Source organism: Parasteatoda tepidariorum, chromosome 1 (genome assembly GCF_043381705.1).
Source record: "Parasteatoda tepidariorum isolate YZ-2023 chromosome 1, CAS_Ptep_4.0, whole genome shotgun sequence".
Classification (NCBI taxonomy): Eukaryota; Metazoa; Arthropoda; class Arachnida; order Araneae; family Theridiidae; genus Parasteatoda; species Parasteatoda tepidariorum.
This window is the reverse complement of record NC_092204.1, coordinates 3,656,300-3,672,886: the sequence shown is the minus strand read 5'-3', so window position 1 is coordinate 3,672,886 and position 16,587 is coordinate 3,656,300. Positions and strand designations below refer to the sequence as shown.

The following is a 16,587-nucleotide window of genomic DNA, read 5'->3' as shown; positions in this document are numbered from 1 at the left end:
ATTTTTGTCCAAGGGGGTTGCCAGATGATACACCGAAATTGGCGCCACTCGCTCATTTGGTGTTATTCTGAAGGTTCTGTTATTCTAAGAGTATATACTAAAGTATCAATAATATAAACTTTAAGATTGGAAAGCACATGATATTACAGATTTTTTAAGAAACATTGTCTAGCATCTGAAATTGTTAAAAAATTAACGTCGAAGAAAAAAAAAAAAGACTAATGAAAAGACTTCAGCTTTTAATAAATGCCTTAAATAAAATATAAAAATTAATAATTATTATGCCATTTATTTCAGAAATAATAATTAATAATACAAATTACATAATTTATTATTATTTATTACTTTTTCAGGAAAAAATTATCGCATATTCACCTGAAAAGGTATTGTTTATTTTAACAAATTGTAAACAAAAATTTCCATAATTAGTTGAAATTTAAAACAAACTAGCATTTTATACAGTTGGTAACGAAAAATAAACAAATGCTACTTTGTAACGCGCATTGTAACATTGTAACGCGAACATTGTAACGCGCCAACATGTCAAAGCAATATCGCCAAACTCCGCACTTCTGAAGTTTTGATAAAAAGATGCTCAAATCTTAAAATTTATAATTATAAGTAAGTAAGGTTAATAAGTAAGGTTAATTAAGTAATTTAGATAGAAATTATGTGCATTAAAAGTAAATACATTTATTCTTATCTAACCATTAGTTATTTCATCACCTTGTTCTCTTTACAATGAGATAAACATAACTTTATATGCACGCAAGTAAGTGATAATAAGGATAAATTCTAATAACTAACAACTATCCAAATTTTCAGCCATAATTTTAACATTTACTGTAACTGTGAAGTTTCTTATTGAAAAAAAAATAAGTAATGAACTTATTACATATATTTATTAATACAGAACATAATTTTTTTGAGTCAGATAATTTTCACTGCGTGTAATTCCAATGGCGAATTTTCCACTCTCGCCTCCGGCGGTAAAGTTTTTCTTTCCACCAATCAGGAATCGTTTCTCCCTTGTCCACTCTCTTTTACTCTAGGCTCTCTAATTGTAACCAAATAGGTTTCTTGTTTAACGCGTTTTTTACGTTATTTTAACCAAATTATCAACGGTTATTTTTGGTTACATAAATTTCGCTTTTTCTACCATGAATATTAACGTTTCTTTCAATGCTTCCTTTTATTAAAGGGTTCGTAACCGAATCTTAACGTAAATTTTACGTTATTTTAGCCAAACTTATAACGTTTTTTTTTTGTGTGTGTGTGTTTTTTTTCCATTTTTTCTTATTTTGACTACAGTGAATTTCTTAACCAATTTTTGGCGCTAATTTGACGAAGTTGGTTTCTTTTATAATGTATTTGTTTACGTTATTTTAACCAAGATATATATATAGAAAAATATTTTTTCCATGATACAATTTGCGTTTTATTACCATGAATATTAACGTTTTTTTTTCTCAGTTGCTTATTTTGAGTTCAGTGAATTTCCTAATAATTTTTTACGTAAATTTAACAAAATTAATTTCTATTTAACGTAATTTTACATTATTTAAACCAAGTATTTTTTCTTCATTTTATGATTTCCATTGTATTATATGAACAATAACGTATTTGTAAAGCTTCTTTTTAAAAAAGAAGGAAAGAAAGATATTTAAAAAAAATCCTCGTTTTTGCAAGCTTTCATGCTTTCTTTCGATGGCACCCATCAATGATGTCACACTTTTTATCAATGTTTTTGCCCCTAGCCACACTTCATCATGCTTCTTGTGACATATTTCATTGAGATATACTATCAGTACAGAAAAAAAAACACACACACACTGTAAATCAGGGCACGAAATTTCCACACGCCATTGGCGAGCGAATATTTAGGACGGGCGAGTAGATTTGTTTTGCTAAAGTTTCAAAACAAACTACTATTTTATTTTTTTTTACGTGCAAAATCTGAGGACGCAATTTCGACAAACTCTTCAAAATGGTGAGACTCGAAATTCGCTAGAATAATTCAGAATATCAATAAAATGACCCCCACCCCCCTCCCTCTGTATATTTCAACCCAGATAAATTTTATTTTAGCGACGAAAAGATGCTATATACATACACGAATGTTAATCAATTGTAAGTGAACATTTCTGATATTTTTTATTTTTATATCATTTTTACTACGGCTTTTACTGACATGTGAATGATATTGTAATCATTGAAACCTTATGGCAACCTCAATAATTTAAAAAAATGCAACTATAATTTTTTGCAATAAATATATTTGAGCCGTGGTGGCTAAGGGGATAGAGCCTCCCAAAGAGGTGAAGCGGGTTCGAATTCCAACCATGGCTGGTCAATACGAAATCCGCACATGGCCCGCACCGACCACAGTGCTGACGTAAGAGTATCCTCAGTGGTTGCCGGGTCATGGATTAGAGTCCCCTTGCAGTCAGGCTAATTATGGGAGGATCTCGTGGTATTCCTCTCCATGTAACGCAAATGCTGGTTAGTTCCTTTAAAAAGTATTATTCAATATAATATTTAAATATTGTATAACTGATGGTTAAAATCAAGAATGGAAAAAAAAATATTGCATGAATTTAGGACGTATAAAATATGACTTCTGAGAGATGACTTTAAAATAAATGGATGCCTCAAGTGGGTTTTACTTTTCTTTCTTACAATTGAATCTAAAGAAAATTTCAATATGTTTTCTATCTTGTTTGCACAACTGATATTCAACTGTGTACGAAAGAGATGAACGATAACATTATCTCCTGACTCTGCGCAATACTGCACTGATTTTGTCTGCGCAGTATATTAGAATGTCAAGAACAAATTATTCAAAAAACAATGTGAGGGGATCCTCCTACTATTTGCTTCGTTTTTCTTTTTCTTTTTTTTTCTTCTTCCAATTCCTAATATTTCTTCTAAACAGACCCCTGCTTAAGCGCAATATTTCCCACTCTTTAAAGAACTACTTCTTTAAAGAGTGGGTTCCCACTTTATGTAAAGTCTTGGCCTTTTTATATACCACTTTATGTAAAGTTTTGTGCTATTGCAAGAGTTCATTAACGAAAAAAAAGAAGAAAAAAAACCCTCAAGGAAATGATAATAAAATATTTAAGAAGACTTTTAAAAGAATGCGCTTGCAGCTAATGTGACTTGACAAGACACATTAACCTGAACCCGGTTGATATAATCTCAGTTGTGATCGAAGCAACGAACCGTTCTTATTTAATCGAATCTCATTGCCACAGGAGTTTCGCTAGGAAGACTAAATAAGAACTGTAAACACAGACGATTTTTATTTATTTTATGGCCGATATTTTTTCACGGAAGTTATTTTCATGATTTAAAATCTATCATTCCGCCATACCAAGACAATCTTTATCCCGCGTCCAAAGGCATAAAACAGCAGTATTTTACGAACGATATTTCGCTTTTTACGAACGATGATTTCTTTAAGGAAAAAAATTGACACAGACTACTTTCTCTGGCATGAGAGCACTTTTAGGTCCATCACTGAAAAGAAAAATGATAATTGACCTTAATTATCGTTTCCTTGTTTTTACATTAAAGCAAATAATTGGTGTGTGTTAAAATTAATTAAAAGAAAACAAATTAAAAAAAACGGATAGTTTAAACGTTTATTCTCCTATCCTTAAAAGAATCTACTCGTAAAGTTTCTTTTGTGTTTTTAAAGAGACAATTACAGTTTTTGGCCAAATTATGAGACGCACTGTAAGATTCTACGTAAAATCTTAATTGTCAGGTGATATTCTACAGCGTTATTCTTTTTATTCGGCTGAAGCCATTTTACACTTGTTCATGTTCGTGTATACATGGGTTAACATCCCATATAGCACTCATCTTCCGAAACCTTTCCCTAGGACCTCCCAAATGCATCCCTTTCTTCCGAGGGAAGGCGCGGATAAATAGGGGAAAGCCGAGGGAAATTCCATTCTAACATTCCTACGGATAACGATACGTAGGAAGTCCTTCGGAAACATCGCCTACGGATATTCCTCCACCGGTCATCCGTTAGAAATCAATCCAATGGATTTTTCTCCCTGGTTATTCCGTAGGAGCATCATAATTACTTATGTCTGTGCGTGCAACCGGCTGAGCAATTGCGCATGCGCTAGATGTGCTTGACTAGAATTTAATTCTCACCAAAGAATTTTTGAAAAGTAACCCTGCTGAAGAAATTGCGCGGAGGTATACATAGTTTGTTGCTTACAGGTGTAATCAAGTGTAGCTATGTTGACTGTTGTAATTTTGAGCTCTTCATTTATGATTCAGTAAATAAAGTAAGTTAATCGTTTTGAATAATTTTTTTCAGTTTATAATATTGTATCTATGTATTTTAAACGTTTACCACATTTTATAATTCTAATTATCTGTGTTAAAGTAGTTAATGATTTCCACGTTACTGAGTTAGGCCTAGTAACATACTTGTTCTCCGATTTTATCTTTGATATAATAAGAAATGTCTGTTAATAAAAAGAGTATTATTTTAAAGATACGATAGTTTATTATTTTGTATGTGTTTTGTTTGTATTTTGTTTATTATTTTGTTTGGCTCAGTGGGGCTTTAGTGAGGGAACTTGTTTATTATTTTGATATCAAGTCTTTCCTTCTATTGCCCCTTCTAAGCCGCATCGTTTGATTTCCACAAACAACTTGGAGTTTTTGGGAATCTAATAATGTAGATGTATTAGTAAGTATAATTATATGTATTAGTAGCCTAAGGGAAAGCCATAAGATTCAAATCTACCTCAGCACTTCCTAAAGAGAGTACCCGAGGAAAGTATGCGACCTTGAAACTTCCTCAGTTCTTCCTTAGGAGACTGCCCGGGGAAAGCCATCGGAAAGTATGAGACCTTGAAACTTCCTCATCATTCTTCCTCGGCTCCTCCTATGGAGTGACTTTCGGGAAGCCCGCCGGAGGAACTGAGGAATTGAAAGGTGCGGACATTTTGCATTACTGAGGAGCTCCGCGGGAGAAATTTGGGAACAGTCGGGAGCTCCGGGGGAGGTTGAGCGATTCCTCCGTGGGAGCTACTACGGAAGAATTTTTGCTATATGGGATTGTAATGCAATACGTTAAAAATAAATACAAATAGAAAGTATATAAAAAATCTCCCGAATAAAACTTCATTACACGTATGTTTAAATATAAAAGTATTGCATGCAAAACACGTAGTTATTAAAACACTACAGTGCGTCTAATAATTGGGTCTAATTCTTATAATATACTAATATAATACCTGACGTCATAAATGTTCTATATTTATATAATACATCGTCTAATTTATCTAATCGTCGAATTTATATAATGCATCGTCTTATTTAACCCACATTGATACACGAAAGTAAACAAGTGAATAAAAGCAATAAAGCTGTATAGTATCATCTGATAATTAAAATTTTACATAGAATCTTATAGTGCACCTATTAATTTGGACAGGGACTGTATATATTTATATATATTAGAAGAAATTTGTAATAGATAAATTGTGAACCTGTAATGTATGCCCTGAATATTCTTTTTTCTATTTCGAATTTTTAAAAAAACACCGCATAATGGAAACGAACCCCTAAACTTGAGCATTTAAATCTCTATTGGTGCTCAGTGCCTGAAGACAACATAACAGTTTCCATTACAAACAGAATTTATGGCGACAGAACAGAACAGAAGCATTTAAACAGAATTTACGCGTGCTAAACAATATCTATCATTTCCTGATCGCCAAACGAACACAACTTATTATTCCTTTATCACTCTAAGAAATTTATTGCCAATCCAAAAATATTTTTTTAATCGCTTTCCGTCTAGCTAGACGGAAAGTGAAAGCATACACTAGAATCCAACATAAAGTTTTAATCGTTTATTGACTATTACAAGCCGATTTGATCGCTACTTAAAATTTATCGTCCATCAAATTTTTGACCAGATATCAACTGGTGCTCGATGCACTAGTACTGCGAGTAACAATTGTTTCTCAATAAAATAAAACTAGAGGAGAAAATAATTCTATTTTTATCAAATCTGAAACAAAAAACGCAGGTCGCATCACTTTCGTAATAAACTTCTATCACCACCAAAAAGCCATCTAATGTCTTTTATAACATGCGTTGTTGTTGTAGTTTATTTACGTAGCACTACAGCTACACAATGGGCTATTGGCGACAGTCTGGGGAACATCCCCGAGAATGATCCGAAGACATACCATCATAAGTTTGATCCTCTGCAGAGGGAATGGCATCCCCGCTTTGGTAGCCCTATGACCTACTTGCGAAGTCGAGCAATTTATGGTAGAACAGTTCAACGAGGACCCATGCCGCACACCCTACGCAGAATGATCCAAGTCAGGGCTCGAAAAAACACAGAAATTTTACCCGTCCCCGAGGACGGCTTGTCCAACAATGTACCAGTCCTCCTTTGAAACTAACCTGTCGCTTCTAACAAAATAAAAATATAATTTTCTCTTATTTATTACAAACATTTATATAAATTGCACAATGAATTAGTAGTTACTAGGATTACATTATACAGTAATAAAAGAAATACTAGGTTACTAATAGTAACCTAGTATTTCTTTTATGAAATAATTTATTTCTTTTATGAAATAATTTAAATGACAAAGATCAAGACGGGAAAATGGCCGTCCGCGCGGACGTCGGATTCGAGAAATTCGTTGTCCGCGGGGAATTTTTAACCGCCGAGAACGGGCGGACTGGCGGTTTTTCGAGCCCTGATCCAAGTGGTCATCCACCCACACACTGACCGCAGTCAGTGATGCTTGACTTCGGTGTTCTACTGGGAACCATGTCTTAATTGTGGGACTGTGAGACATTTTGTCTCTTGGTTCGTTTTTAAAGAACTCCTCAATAAGGATGGCCAAGGATTACTTCAGTTATAGCTTATTTATTTCATTATTCTGGATTAATATAATTATTTACAAAATTGTTATAAAATTATACATGAGCAGTAGAGTATAATGTTTCGGAGCGCTACTGCTCCCTTATTCGTTCATACTTTTTCTAGCATAGTTCAACTAGAAACTCAACTCTTCTGCGTTCTAAACTAATCTGATCTAAAAAATCCTCTTTTTCCCCAGAAACAGTCATTTGCTCCACCCCCAAGGTAGGGGACGACACCTCCAGTGTCCTTCACCCTCTGACTCTCAGGTCAAGGGGTCAATCCAATGCGTGGGAGAGGAATCAGGATCCTGACAGGGACTATGTAATATGCGATTATAACAATTGGGGTGAAGCGCGGTGGCTCAGAGAATAGAGTACTTGCCTACCTGTGAGCTGAGCCAGGTTCGAGTCTCAGTGATAGCTGGTCGATACGAATTCTGCTTCCGGTTTGCACCAACTGTAGCGTTGACGGAAAACATCCTGAATGGTAGATGGATAATAGGTTATCCCCTTACCGTCGGGTTAACAATGGGAAGTTTTCTTTTCCACGTAACGCAAATTCAGATTAAGAAGTGTAAACAAATGCACCTGCGAAGGCTAGTTTAACTCAATGTTTGATCCAGAAGTTTCCTAGCCTTCCGTGTTAGGTTTAAAATGACGAGGTTACGGAGTCGAACATTGATAGTTTAGTTTGCCCCACGATGCCACAAAGTAACATTTTGATTTTTAAAACAAATAACATAAAATGTGTAATGTAAGCACACTCACTTGTAGAGTCTTTCAGCTCCACTTCGAATCATAATTTGTTTGTTGATCTCTTGGTTTAATTTTGCTCTTTGATTTTGTAATTTGCCTCGACATGTCGCCAATCTCGGATCCGAACCCTGGAAAAAAAAAAAAAACAAGTTTTAATAATATAGAGAAAACAATAAAGGTTAATGGAAGAAGAAGAAAAATTATTAAAAAGTGAGATAACAAAATCAAGATATAATCTCCTCATCATCAGCTCACACAATCATATCCGCAAAAAAGGAGTGCAAAAATTAACAACATGCAAAATTTAAATAACGAGCAACAAATTTTAAGAGAATCGAGAGGCGTCGGGTTAAGTTGCTATTTTTTTAGGCTTGTTTGCCAATCCCTCGTAATTGCTTTTCATTCATTATTTCCCCCCCCCCCTACCTTAAACGTAAATATTTTCCACAAAAACACAGAATATATTTTTCTTTTCAAAATATACAATTATTATAGCAGGGGTCTGTCCAGACATTTTGTGAAAGGTCCGTTTTTCGTGAAATTGTGAAAAAATGACTCACATTCTTTCAACCAGGGTCCGCTTTTATGAATTTGTGCAAATAGGGTCCGTTATTGCAAAAAAAAACTTTTTCAAGGAGTTTTTAAATTGTAAAGACATACAAGATTATGCTCAACACTGTAAAATTATAATTAAAAAAATTAAATTCTAAAAAATAAACAACAATTGCTGCTTCTAAATTAGANGCGCATTGTTCATATTCAACATTATAAAATAATATTTACATAAGTTTAAAATTACTAAATAAATTCAAATAAAATAATAACACAAATAAACCGCAACAGATCAATTTGTTTGGACTAAAATATATGAAAACAGACAACAAAATGACATAATTTGCTGCCTGCTTGTTAACGCCACAAAACCTAAGACGCTGATTGGTTAAGGGAGAAAAAACTTAGATGGAAAGTAGAACATGCTCTACTATCGTCCAAGAAGTTGGACCAAGTACTTGGATGATTGTTTACACGATCAAAGCAAAAGAAGTTTCCATCAATATCAATCAATCTCTGTCCAAGAAATTGGATCGTCTAAACAGGCCTTAAAACGTAAATATTTTCCACAAAAACACAGAATATATTTTTCTTTTCAAAATATACAATTATTGTAGCTTCATGTAAGATATTTTGTTAACATTTTAATCATAATCAGGGGTCCGTCCAAGCCCAAATTTACTACCGTTTAGCGGTACCTTCACAAATTCAACTTCAGGAAGAACGGTAGTTTTACAAAATACTTTTTCTTAAAATTTTATTTTTGTGTGACGTAAGAAACGATAAATCATTATTTTTACCAATATTTTTGTGTTCATTTTTAATTATAATTTTTAATTTTCACAAATTATGTCTAAATTTGCACAAAATAGGTACATCTCAGAAAAACATAGACCCTGATAATAAAATAGACGATTACTTGGATTTAAAAATAAAAAAAAATAACAATCTGAATTTGGAAAAAAAAGAAGTTTAATCTAAAGAGTACAGATTTTAATTTATTTCATAACCATCATTGAACAGCAGATCCAATTTTGGGTTTACTACTACTAATGTTCAACTCCGCAGCCTTGTTATTTTGAACTCAATTCAGAAGACAGGGGAACACTTGGATCAAGTATTGGAAGAAATTTTCCTTCGTCTCAGACTTCTTGATGGAATTAATCCACATTTGCGTTACATGGAGAAGAAAACCTCGAAAACCTCCCAAAGTTAGACTCCAACCCAGCATTGCTTTTTTCCGTCTACCACTGAGGATATCTCACGTCAGCACTGTGGTCAGTGCAAGACGGGGCCAGTCATCGCTGGGATTTGAACCCGGTTTACTTCATTGGAAGGTGAACGCTCTATCCCCTGGTCCACCACTTCTCAACCCATACTTTTTATAAAGCACAGTGTGCGTGATCACCGGCAAAGTTATTTATTACTAACAAAAGAAGAGTTCCGCCGTTTTTAGAAATCCTGTCACGCACTTCACAAAAAAAAAAAAAAANAAAAATAAAAAAAAAAAAAATTATAAAAATAAATAAAAATGAAAAACAGCCTATCTATCACACTCTCTCATTTCCCATCTCGGCACAAGCATATTTCTTTTTGCAAAAACTATTTGGAAACTTTTTGTTCCAGGTATTTCACTGAGGTACGTAATTCAGTCTACAATCTGTACGCAAAATTGCGTTATCTAGACGCGTATTTTAAGTCAAAACAGTATTTCAATTTAAAAGAAAAACAGTTAAATATGTCATTTTTTAAATTAGATTTTTGATTCATTCATTAAATGTGTATATTTACTAGCAACGAAAAGTTCATCTGCCATAACAGAGTGCGTAGCCAGATTTCTCAACAGAAAATAAGCACCTTTTAAGTACTTTTAAAGTACTCAAAAAATATTTTTAATCACTTTCCAAAAGAAAATCATAATTAGTATGTGTGCAGTATTAAAAATTATCTCTTGTCTATCGTTTAAAGTTCTTGGTTTATAAAATCAATAAAATTTAAAAACTTTACATATTCGAAATAAAATAACTAGCTTCAGATAAACATTGTAGAGAAAAGTTGGAAAATCATGCATTTTTTGTAATTTAGAACGACAATCGACACGGCAAAGAAAAAAAAAATTATTTTTAAAAGATAGAAAATTAGGCACTTTTAATAAACCCCGAATAAAAAAAGCACCTTTAAGGGCTTCTAAAAAACGTAAATAAAAAATAAGCACCTTTAAGATATTTTCCAAAACGCTACGCCCCCTGTATAATGAATTGCCGTTATAACGGACTTTTATTGTATTTAGAAAAGCTTGAGGCTCGTCATTTAAGTTGCCTAAAAGTTCATCGACTTCACTTCAATACTTGGATGTAAATAAATAAATAAAATAAAAGAAAACCAGCCTATTGTGTAGAATGAACAGGTGTTAAGGAACATTTTTATTGCGTTATTAACCCTGTGGCAGATTTTTTTCGAGTTATCTGTGACTAAACTCTCTCTAGCACTAATATCTTTCTGAAAGGTGTTTATAATATTAACATACATTTTCAGAGAGAGAAAAAAAAAACTATATAATTTTTTTTTAAATGAACATGCAAAAATTTTTTATTCTAATATTAGGGATGATATTCTCGCATTTTGTTGAGGAGGGGGGAAAGCATGAATTATTTCCTTCTTCGCATTTTGTAAATAATCGTCACAATAAAAAAAAAAAGAATAAAAATCATGAAATCCGTAGTATTAATTACCGAAAAAAAGATCGACGAAGAAATCACGGACTCCTCAAATGCGCGTTTCCTTTCGAGATTAGATTGTTGTAATAAATAATATCATATAAAAAATATCGGATTTAAAAACTATGAAGGGCAATAACGGCCAAAAATTCGATAGAATTTATTGCCTTAAAATGGAAATACTCAAATGCAGGATTCGAATTCTACACACTGTTTGAAATACATCGGGATATTTAAATATCACGTGAAAATCAATAACTGCCGAAAATACAATCGAAACATGACATCGATTTGCGACACTATCGGCGTAAATTGAGCGCGTCAAAAAGTGATTATTTAAATGCGTGATTCAAATATTACGTGTAAATTTCTGTAGAAAAGAAAAGTAACATTCTTTACTTTTCAAAAGAAAAAATATTTCTGCATAAACACTGTAACGTTCTGTGACAATGTGACGGTATCGCTGCGATTCTGCCATGGGGGGGGGGGNGGGGGGGGGGGAGGTCTGAATAGTCTTTCACTGCGCCGTTACAACAAGTGCTGAGATCTTTTCAGAAGTTTCAATAATGCAATATATAAAAAAAAATATCGATTTTTCATGATATGCCGCGATGTTTCTAAATAATAATTTTTTTTTAATTGGAGAATGTTTTCGTGAATTAAATTAGGGGAAAAATTTTTTTAAACATTATTACCAATCTTCATTTAAAAAGTTAGAGAGTAATTTTATTTTACTTTATAACCGTTGTTGAACAGCCGACCCAATTTCTGGGCTTCCAACTACTTACGACGTTCAACTCCGCAGCCTTGTCCTTTTGAGCCTAATCCAGCAGACAAGGGAACTCCAGGATTAAGTATTGGGAGAAATTTGTCTTTGTGGAGGGCTTTTTTAATGGAAATAATCCGCATTTGCGTTACATGGGGAGGAAAACCACGAAAACCTCCCATGGTCAGCACGACGGCAAAGGGACTCTAACCCATGATCCGTTCACCACTGAGGATATTTTACGTCGGTTCAAACCCAATGCGGAATTCTTATCAACTAGCCATTGCTGGGATTCGAACCCAGTTCACCTCATTGGAAGGCGAACACTCTATCCCTGAACTGATCGCAAAGACACGGTTCTCAGTATAACACCGAAATCAAGCATCACTGGCTGCGGTTAGTGGGTGAGTAACGTGCTTGCGTAAGGACCGAGGGTGCGCAGTATCGGTCCTTGTTAAACTGTTCTACCGTAAAGTGCTGGACTTCGAGCGCAGATTCTCGAGCTACCAAAATAGGGGAGCAACCCCTTCTGCAGAAAATTAAAATTGAGATGGCATGTCTTCGGATCATCCTCAGGGATGTTTCCCAAACCGTCGCCTATAGCCCATTGTGCGGCTCTAGTGCGACTTATATGAAGTACCTACCGATCTAGTTTCAATTTTAAATCACTTTGATTGATAATTGAAGTGAATTCAAATAATCCAGTAATAATAAAAGGGCAGAGATAGCCCGGTTTGTAGGGCACTGGGCCCATGTCCAAGAGGTCGAGAGTTCGATCCCAGCCGGCCGAAGACTCCCCGCATAGTAAATGGTGACTGATGCGCGTTAAATCTGTCGAGTCACAATGTCCTCCATATTCCCATAACAAATCGTACCTCTGGGGTTACTGATCCAGGAGTCCCCTTGTCTTTTGGATGGATTCAAAGTTACAATGCTACGGAGTTGAACATTAGTAGTCGTAAACCCAAAAATTGGGTCGGCTGTTCATTGTCGGCCGTAAGAAAAAAATAATAAATACGCATGAGAAAAGGTTTAGTAAGTACTGAAATACCCAAAGAAGTTTATTACATTATTGTTTTGAAAAATTTCTGCTTTTTTTTTTCTTTCTCGTCAGTGGAGTAACAGACAACATTGTTTGAACTGATATTAGAATAAACAATTGGAAGTGATTTAAAAAGTCCATAATCTAACGTTAATGATTGTAAAAATAAAAAAAATGAAAGCACTTTTTTCAAGAAGAAAAATAATGTTTGTTTATTATTATGAACACTTGATCGGAGAAAATAGTGAAGTGAGATTATCGACCTAAATCTACTAACACACATTCCCCGTGAGTCTTCGGCTCGTGTTGTTGCACCTGCATCTCACTATAACAGAGCTCGGTAATAACGGCTATCGTTTGCGTTTAGAAAACGATTCCAAATCTTAAAATTGACAATCGAATTTTATTATTCTAGTTCAACACAGAAAAATGGGAAATCTTGAAATAAAATTAATCGGCACACATAGACACAGGAAAAACATTTTGGCAAAAATAAATGTATACAGAAGATCTTCAACTATGCACTTTGGAGAAATTAGTGCTCCACAAAACATTTGTCAGTGCTCCGCAAAAGATAGGAAATGTTTATAATTTTAAAAAAAAAGAAGAAAAGGATTATTTAAATGTTGAATTTTTCGAAAAGTGATCATTATTTAATTCCTACTACTAGTTCACACTCTTCTTATATCTTATTCAACGGTATCTCACCCATTGTGGTGGTCCTGAAAGAGTGGATACCACCTCTGGAGAACGCACAAGGACTGCTCATCGGCAAGATCGATTGTGCAACTCATTTGAAATAAAAAATAAAAAAAACCTAAGTAGGAAAAACATTTTTTTTATCTGTATTACTTGCGTAATATGTTAAATTAAAATCCCTTTTTAGGGGGGGGGGATCATCAAGAGGGATCACAATCCGACCGTTAACCAAATATAATTGTTTAGATCAGTAGAACAAAGCTACCTCGTTCTTTTCATTAAATTTGTATTTAATGAAATCAAGTAAAAATTTGTCCAAATCGACCCTCTTCACTGCAAGCACAGCTGTGATCGAAGTAAATTCCTATCAAAAACTGGTAGAAAGTCTTCCAAACGAGTGCAGGTCAATACGTTAATGTTTTGACGGCCTAGATGCCTAAATATATTAATTAATTAGTGCAAACGATATTTTAAGTTTTTCGCAGTATAAAATTCGTTTATCCAAAGAGAATTCAATATAAAATTAATCAAATCTCATTTTAATAAATAATTCTTCTTATGTCTAAGTCATATTTTTATTTTTAATAGTCGCCCGCTCATGAAAAAGAAAATGAAAGTAGCTAGAGTTGATAAACAAAAAGTCTTATGCACTTTTTTTCCCGTCTCACTCACATTTTCAGTAACTCTCTCCCAATTGCTAAGATTTTCGTTAAAAATAGTTCTATCGCCTTCGGGTTATCAGAAGTCGGCCAATGAGTTCAAAGTCAAGGTTACAGTTTGACCGCTTTCAAGACGAGAAAAAGGAGGGGAAAACTTCTAATGTCAAAAGCCGCCAAAACAGATGCAAACGATTTTACTCTAACTCTCTTTTTCAATTAGTCTTCTTCTTCAGGGAATAAGTAACCCAGATTAATATCGATATGATTAATTGCAGTCGTTTAGGAAAGTCTAAATTTAAAAATGGCCATTTTTCCTTGCCTTTAATTAGGTTTTTATGCCGAATAGGTTCATAGGGAATACATCGATTTAAACGAAGACACTAACCTTTAACATAGAAATTTGAAATGAGTTCGGAATCTTTAAAACAACAACTTTCTCGCTGGGTTAAAGCAGAATCCATGCCATTGAAAATATATATTTAATTTTCCTTCTATATGTTCCGCAGTTTTAATTGTTTTACTTTATCTTATTTTTAAAATTAAAGTGACGATTTGAAATTGTTCAATTTTATAACTGAAATAGAGCGGATAAAATTAAAATGTTATTNATTTTTTTTTTTTTTTTTTTTTTTTTTGGAAATATTAAAACTTTCCTTAAAGTTTCAACAATTGTTCATTATAAAACAACAAATAACAGTTGGTATTCAGTACGAAGGAAAATATTCGCATTATAGGAATATTGAACATTGAATTCTTATAACATTTATAACGATGCCTATAATGATTTAAACAAAATCATAACACCCTTTGAACCTCATTTAAAAAAATAAATAAATAAAACGACTGTCAGAAAATTCCAAGGAATCTTGCTGAAATAGAAAGAGAAAAAAAATCGCAACTGATGAAAAAAAATCGAAATGAGAAAGTTCTAATATTTATATTTAGTTAAGGTGTTATTTTCAATGATCAGAATAAAATAAAAAAATTTAATTAATTCAGTGAGGAAAAAAATAATTAAAAAGTGAAAAAATTAAATGAATCAATAGTAAATCACGATATTACCTTCTTTTATAATATTTGTTAGTTTGAGCAGTATTACAATAACTGTATAATAACTGTAGTATTATAATAATGACATGTTTTGCACGAGTTTATAGGCATTATTTTTATATTTAAACATGCAGGTAAGGGGTTTATATACAGGAGATTTTTTATATATTTCCTATTTGTATTTATTTTCTAACGTATTGCATTACAATGTTAACTAATAGATACACGAACCTAAACAAGTACAAACCGGTTTCAGCCGCGTCAAAACAATAATGCTGTATTAGTATCACCTGATAATTAAGATTTTACATAGAATCTTATAGTGCGTCTTAATAATTTGGTCAGAGACTGTAAATTACTTAAAACATTATTTTAAATCATCACGTAAAATGAATAACATTTTATTAATTTTTTTAAAACTTTAAAAAAAAAAAGGTTTGTAATCAGTGGCTCTTTGATTAAAATCCTTTTTCTTTCCCCCACGTGGAAGTTGGTTTATTTTGATGTCGCAGAATAAAAGAATTAACCGCAGAAAGAATTTATTCGTAATGTTTGAACCACATCCTGGCGGCTGATTCACCATAACAGTTTGAAAGCGTAATTCGATAATGGAAACAGCAATTCGTAGAATGTAAAATAGCACACATATTTTAAAAATATTTCTAAGGAGAAACATCACTCAAACACAGAAGTTCTAAAACTAACACAGTGACACAATTTACATAAACCGAATCTAGAAATTATTAATTAACATTAGAAATGAATAATTACAATGCCGACGATAGAAAAAAAAAGTCTAGTTAGGATCAAAACAAGATTGTTTTAGCTGGCACTGTAGCAAGAAGTAAATGATACAAAGGGTTAATAGCACTATGAATTAAACCTAAGGCACATAAATAATTAAAAATTCAATATAAGCGGAATAGTAATATATTTAATAACTATTCAATATTAAGATTAATATTAACTATTAAGATCAATATTAACTATTCAATATTAAGATTAATATTAACTATTAAGATCAAAATTAACTATTCAATATTAAGATTAATATTAACTATTAAGATCAATATTAACTATTCAATATTAAGATTAATATTAACTATTAAGATCAATATTAACTATTCAATATTAAGATTAATATTAACTATTAAGATCAATATTAACTATTCAATATTAAGATTAATATTAACTATTAAGATCAATATTAACTATTCAATATTAAGATTAATATTAACTATTAAGATCAATATTAACTATTCAATATTAAGATTAATATTAACTATTAAGATCAATATTAACTACTCAATATTAAGATTAATAACATATAGTAAAAAGCAAATCCATTATAGTAAAAGTATTCATAATAGCAAACGAAACTGTTGTTATAAGAATACACGTATTTAGTACTTTAAAATA

At 32.6% G+C, this 16,587-nt stretch overlaps 1 protein-coding gene across 1 annotated transcript in view; it reads right to left on the bottom strand.

Annotated features, from left to right (window-relative positions):
* The window catches only part of LOC107441903 (GTP-Rho-binding protein rhophilin), a gene marked incomplete at its 5' end in the record, with an annotated part of 66,324 nt that overhangs the window by 30,900 nt on the left and 18,837 nt on the right, over window positions 1–16,587 (bottom strand). The window contains 1 exon segment of the mRNA XM_043052325.2: window positions 7,696–7,811. Coding sequence (XP_042908259.1) covers window positions 7,696–7,811 — 116 coding nt within the window.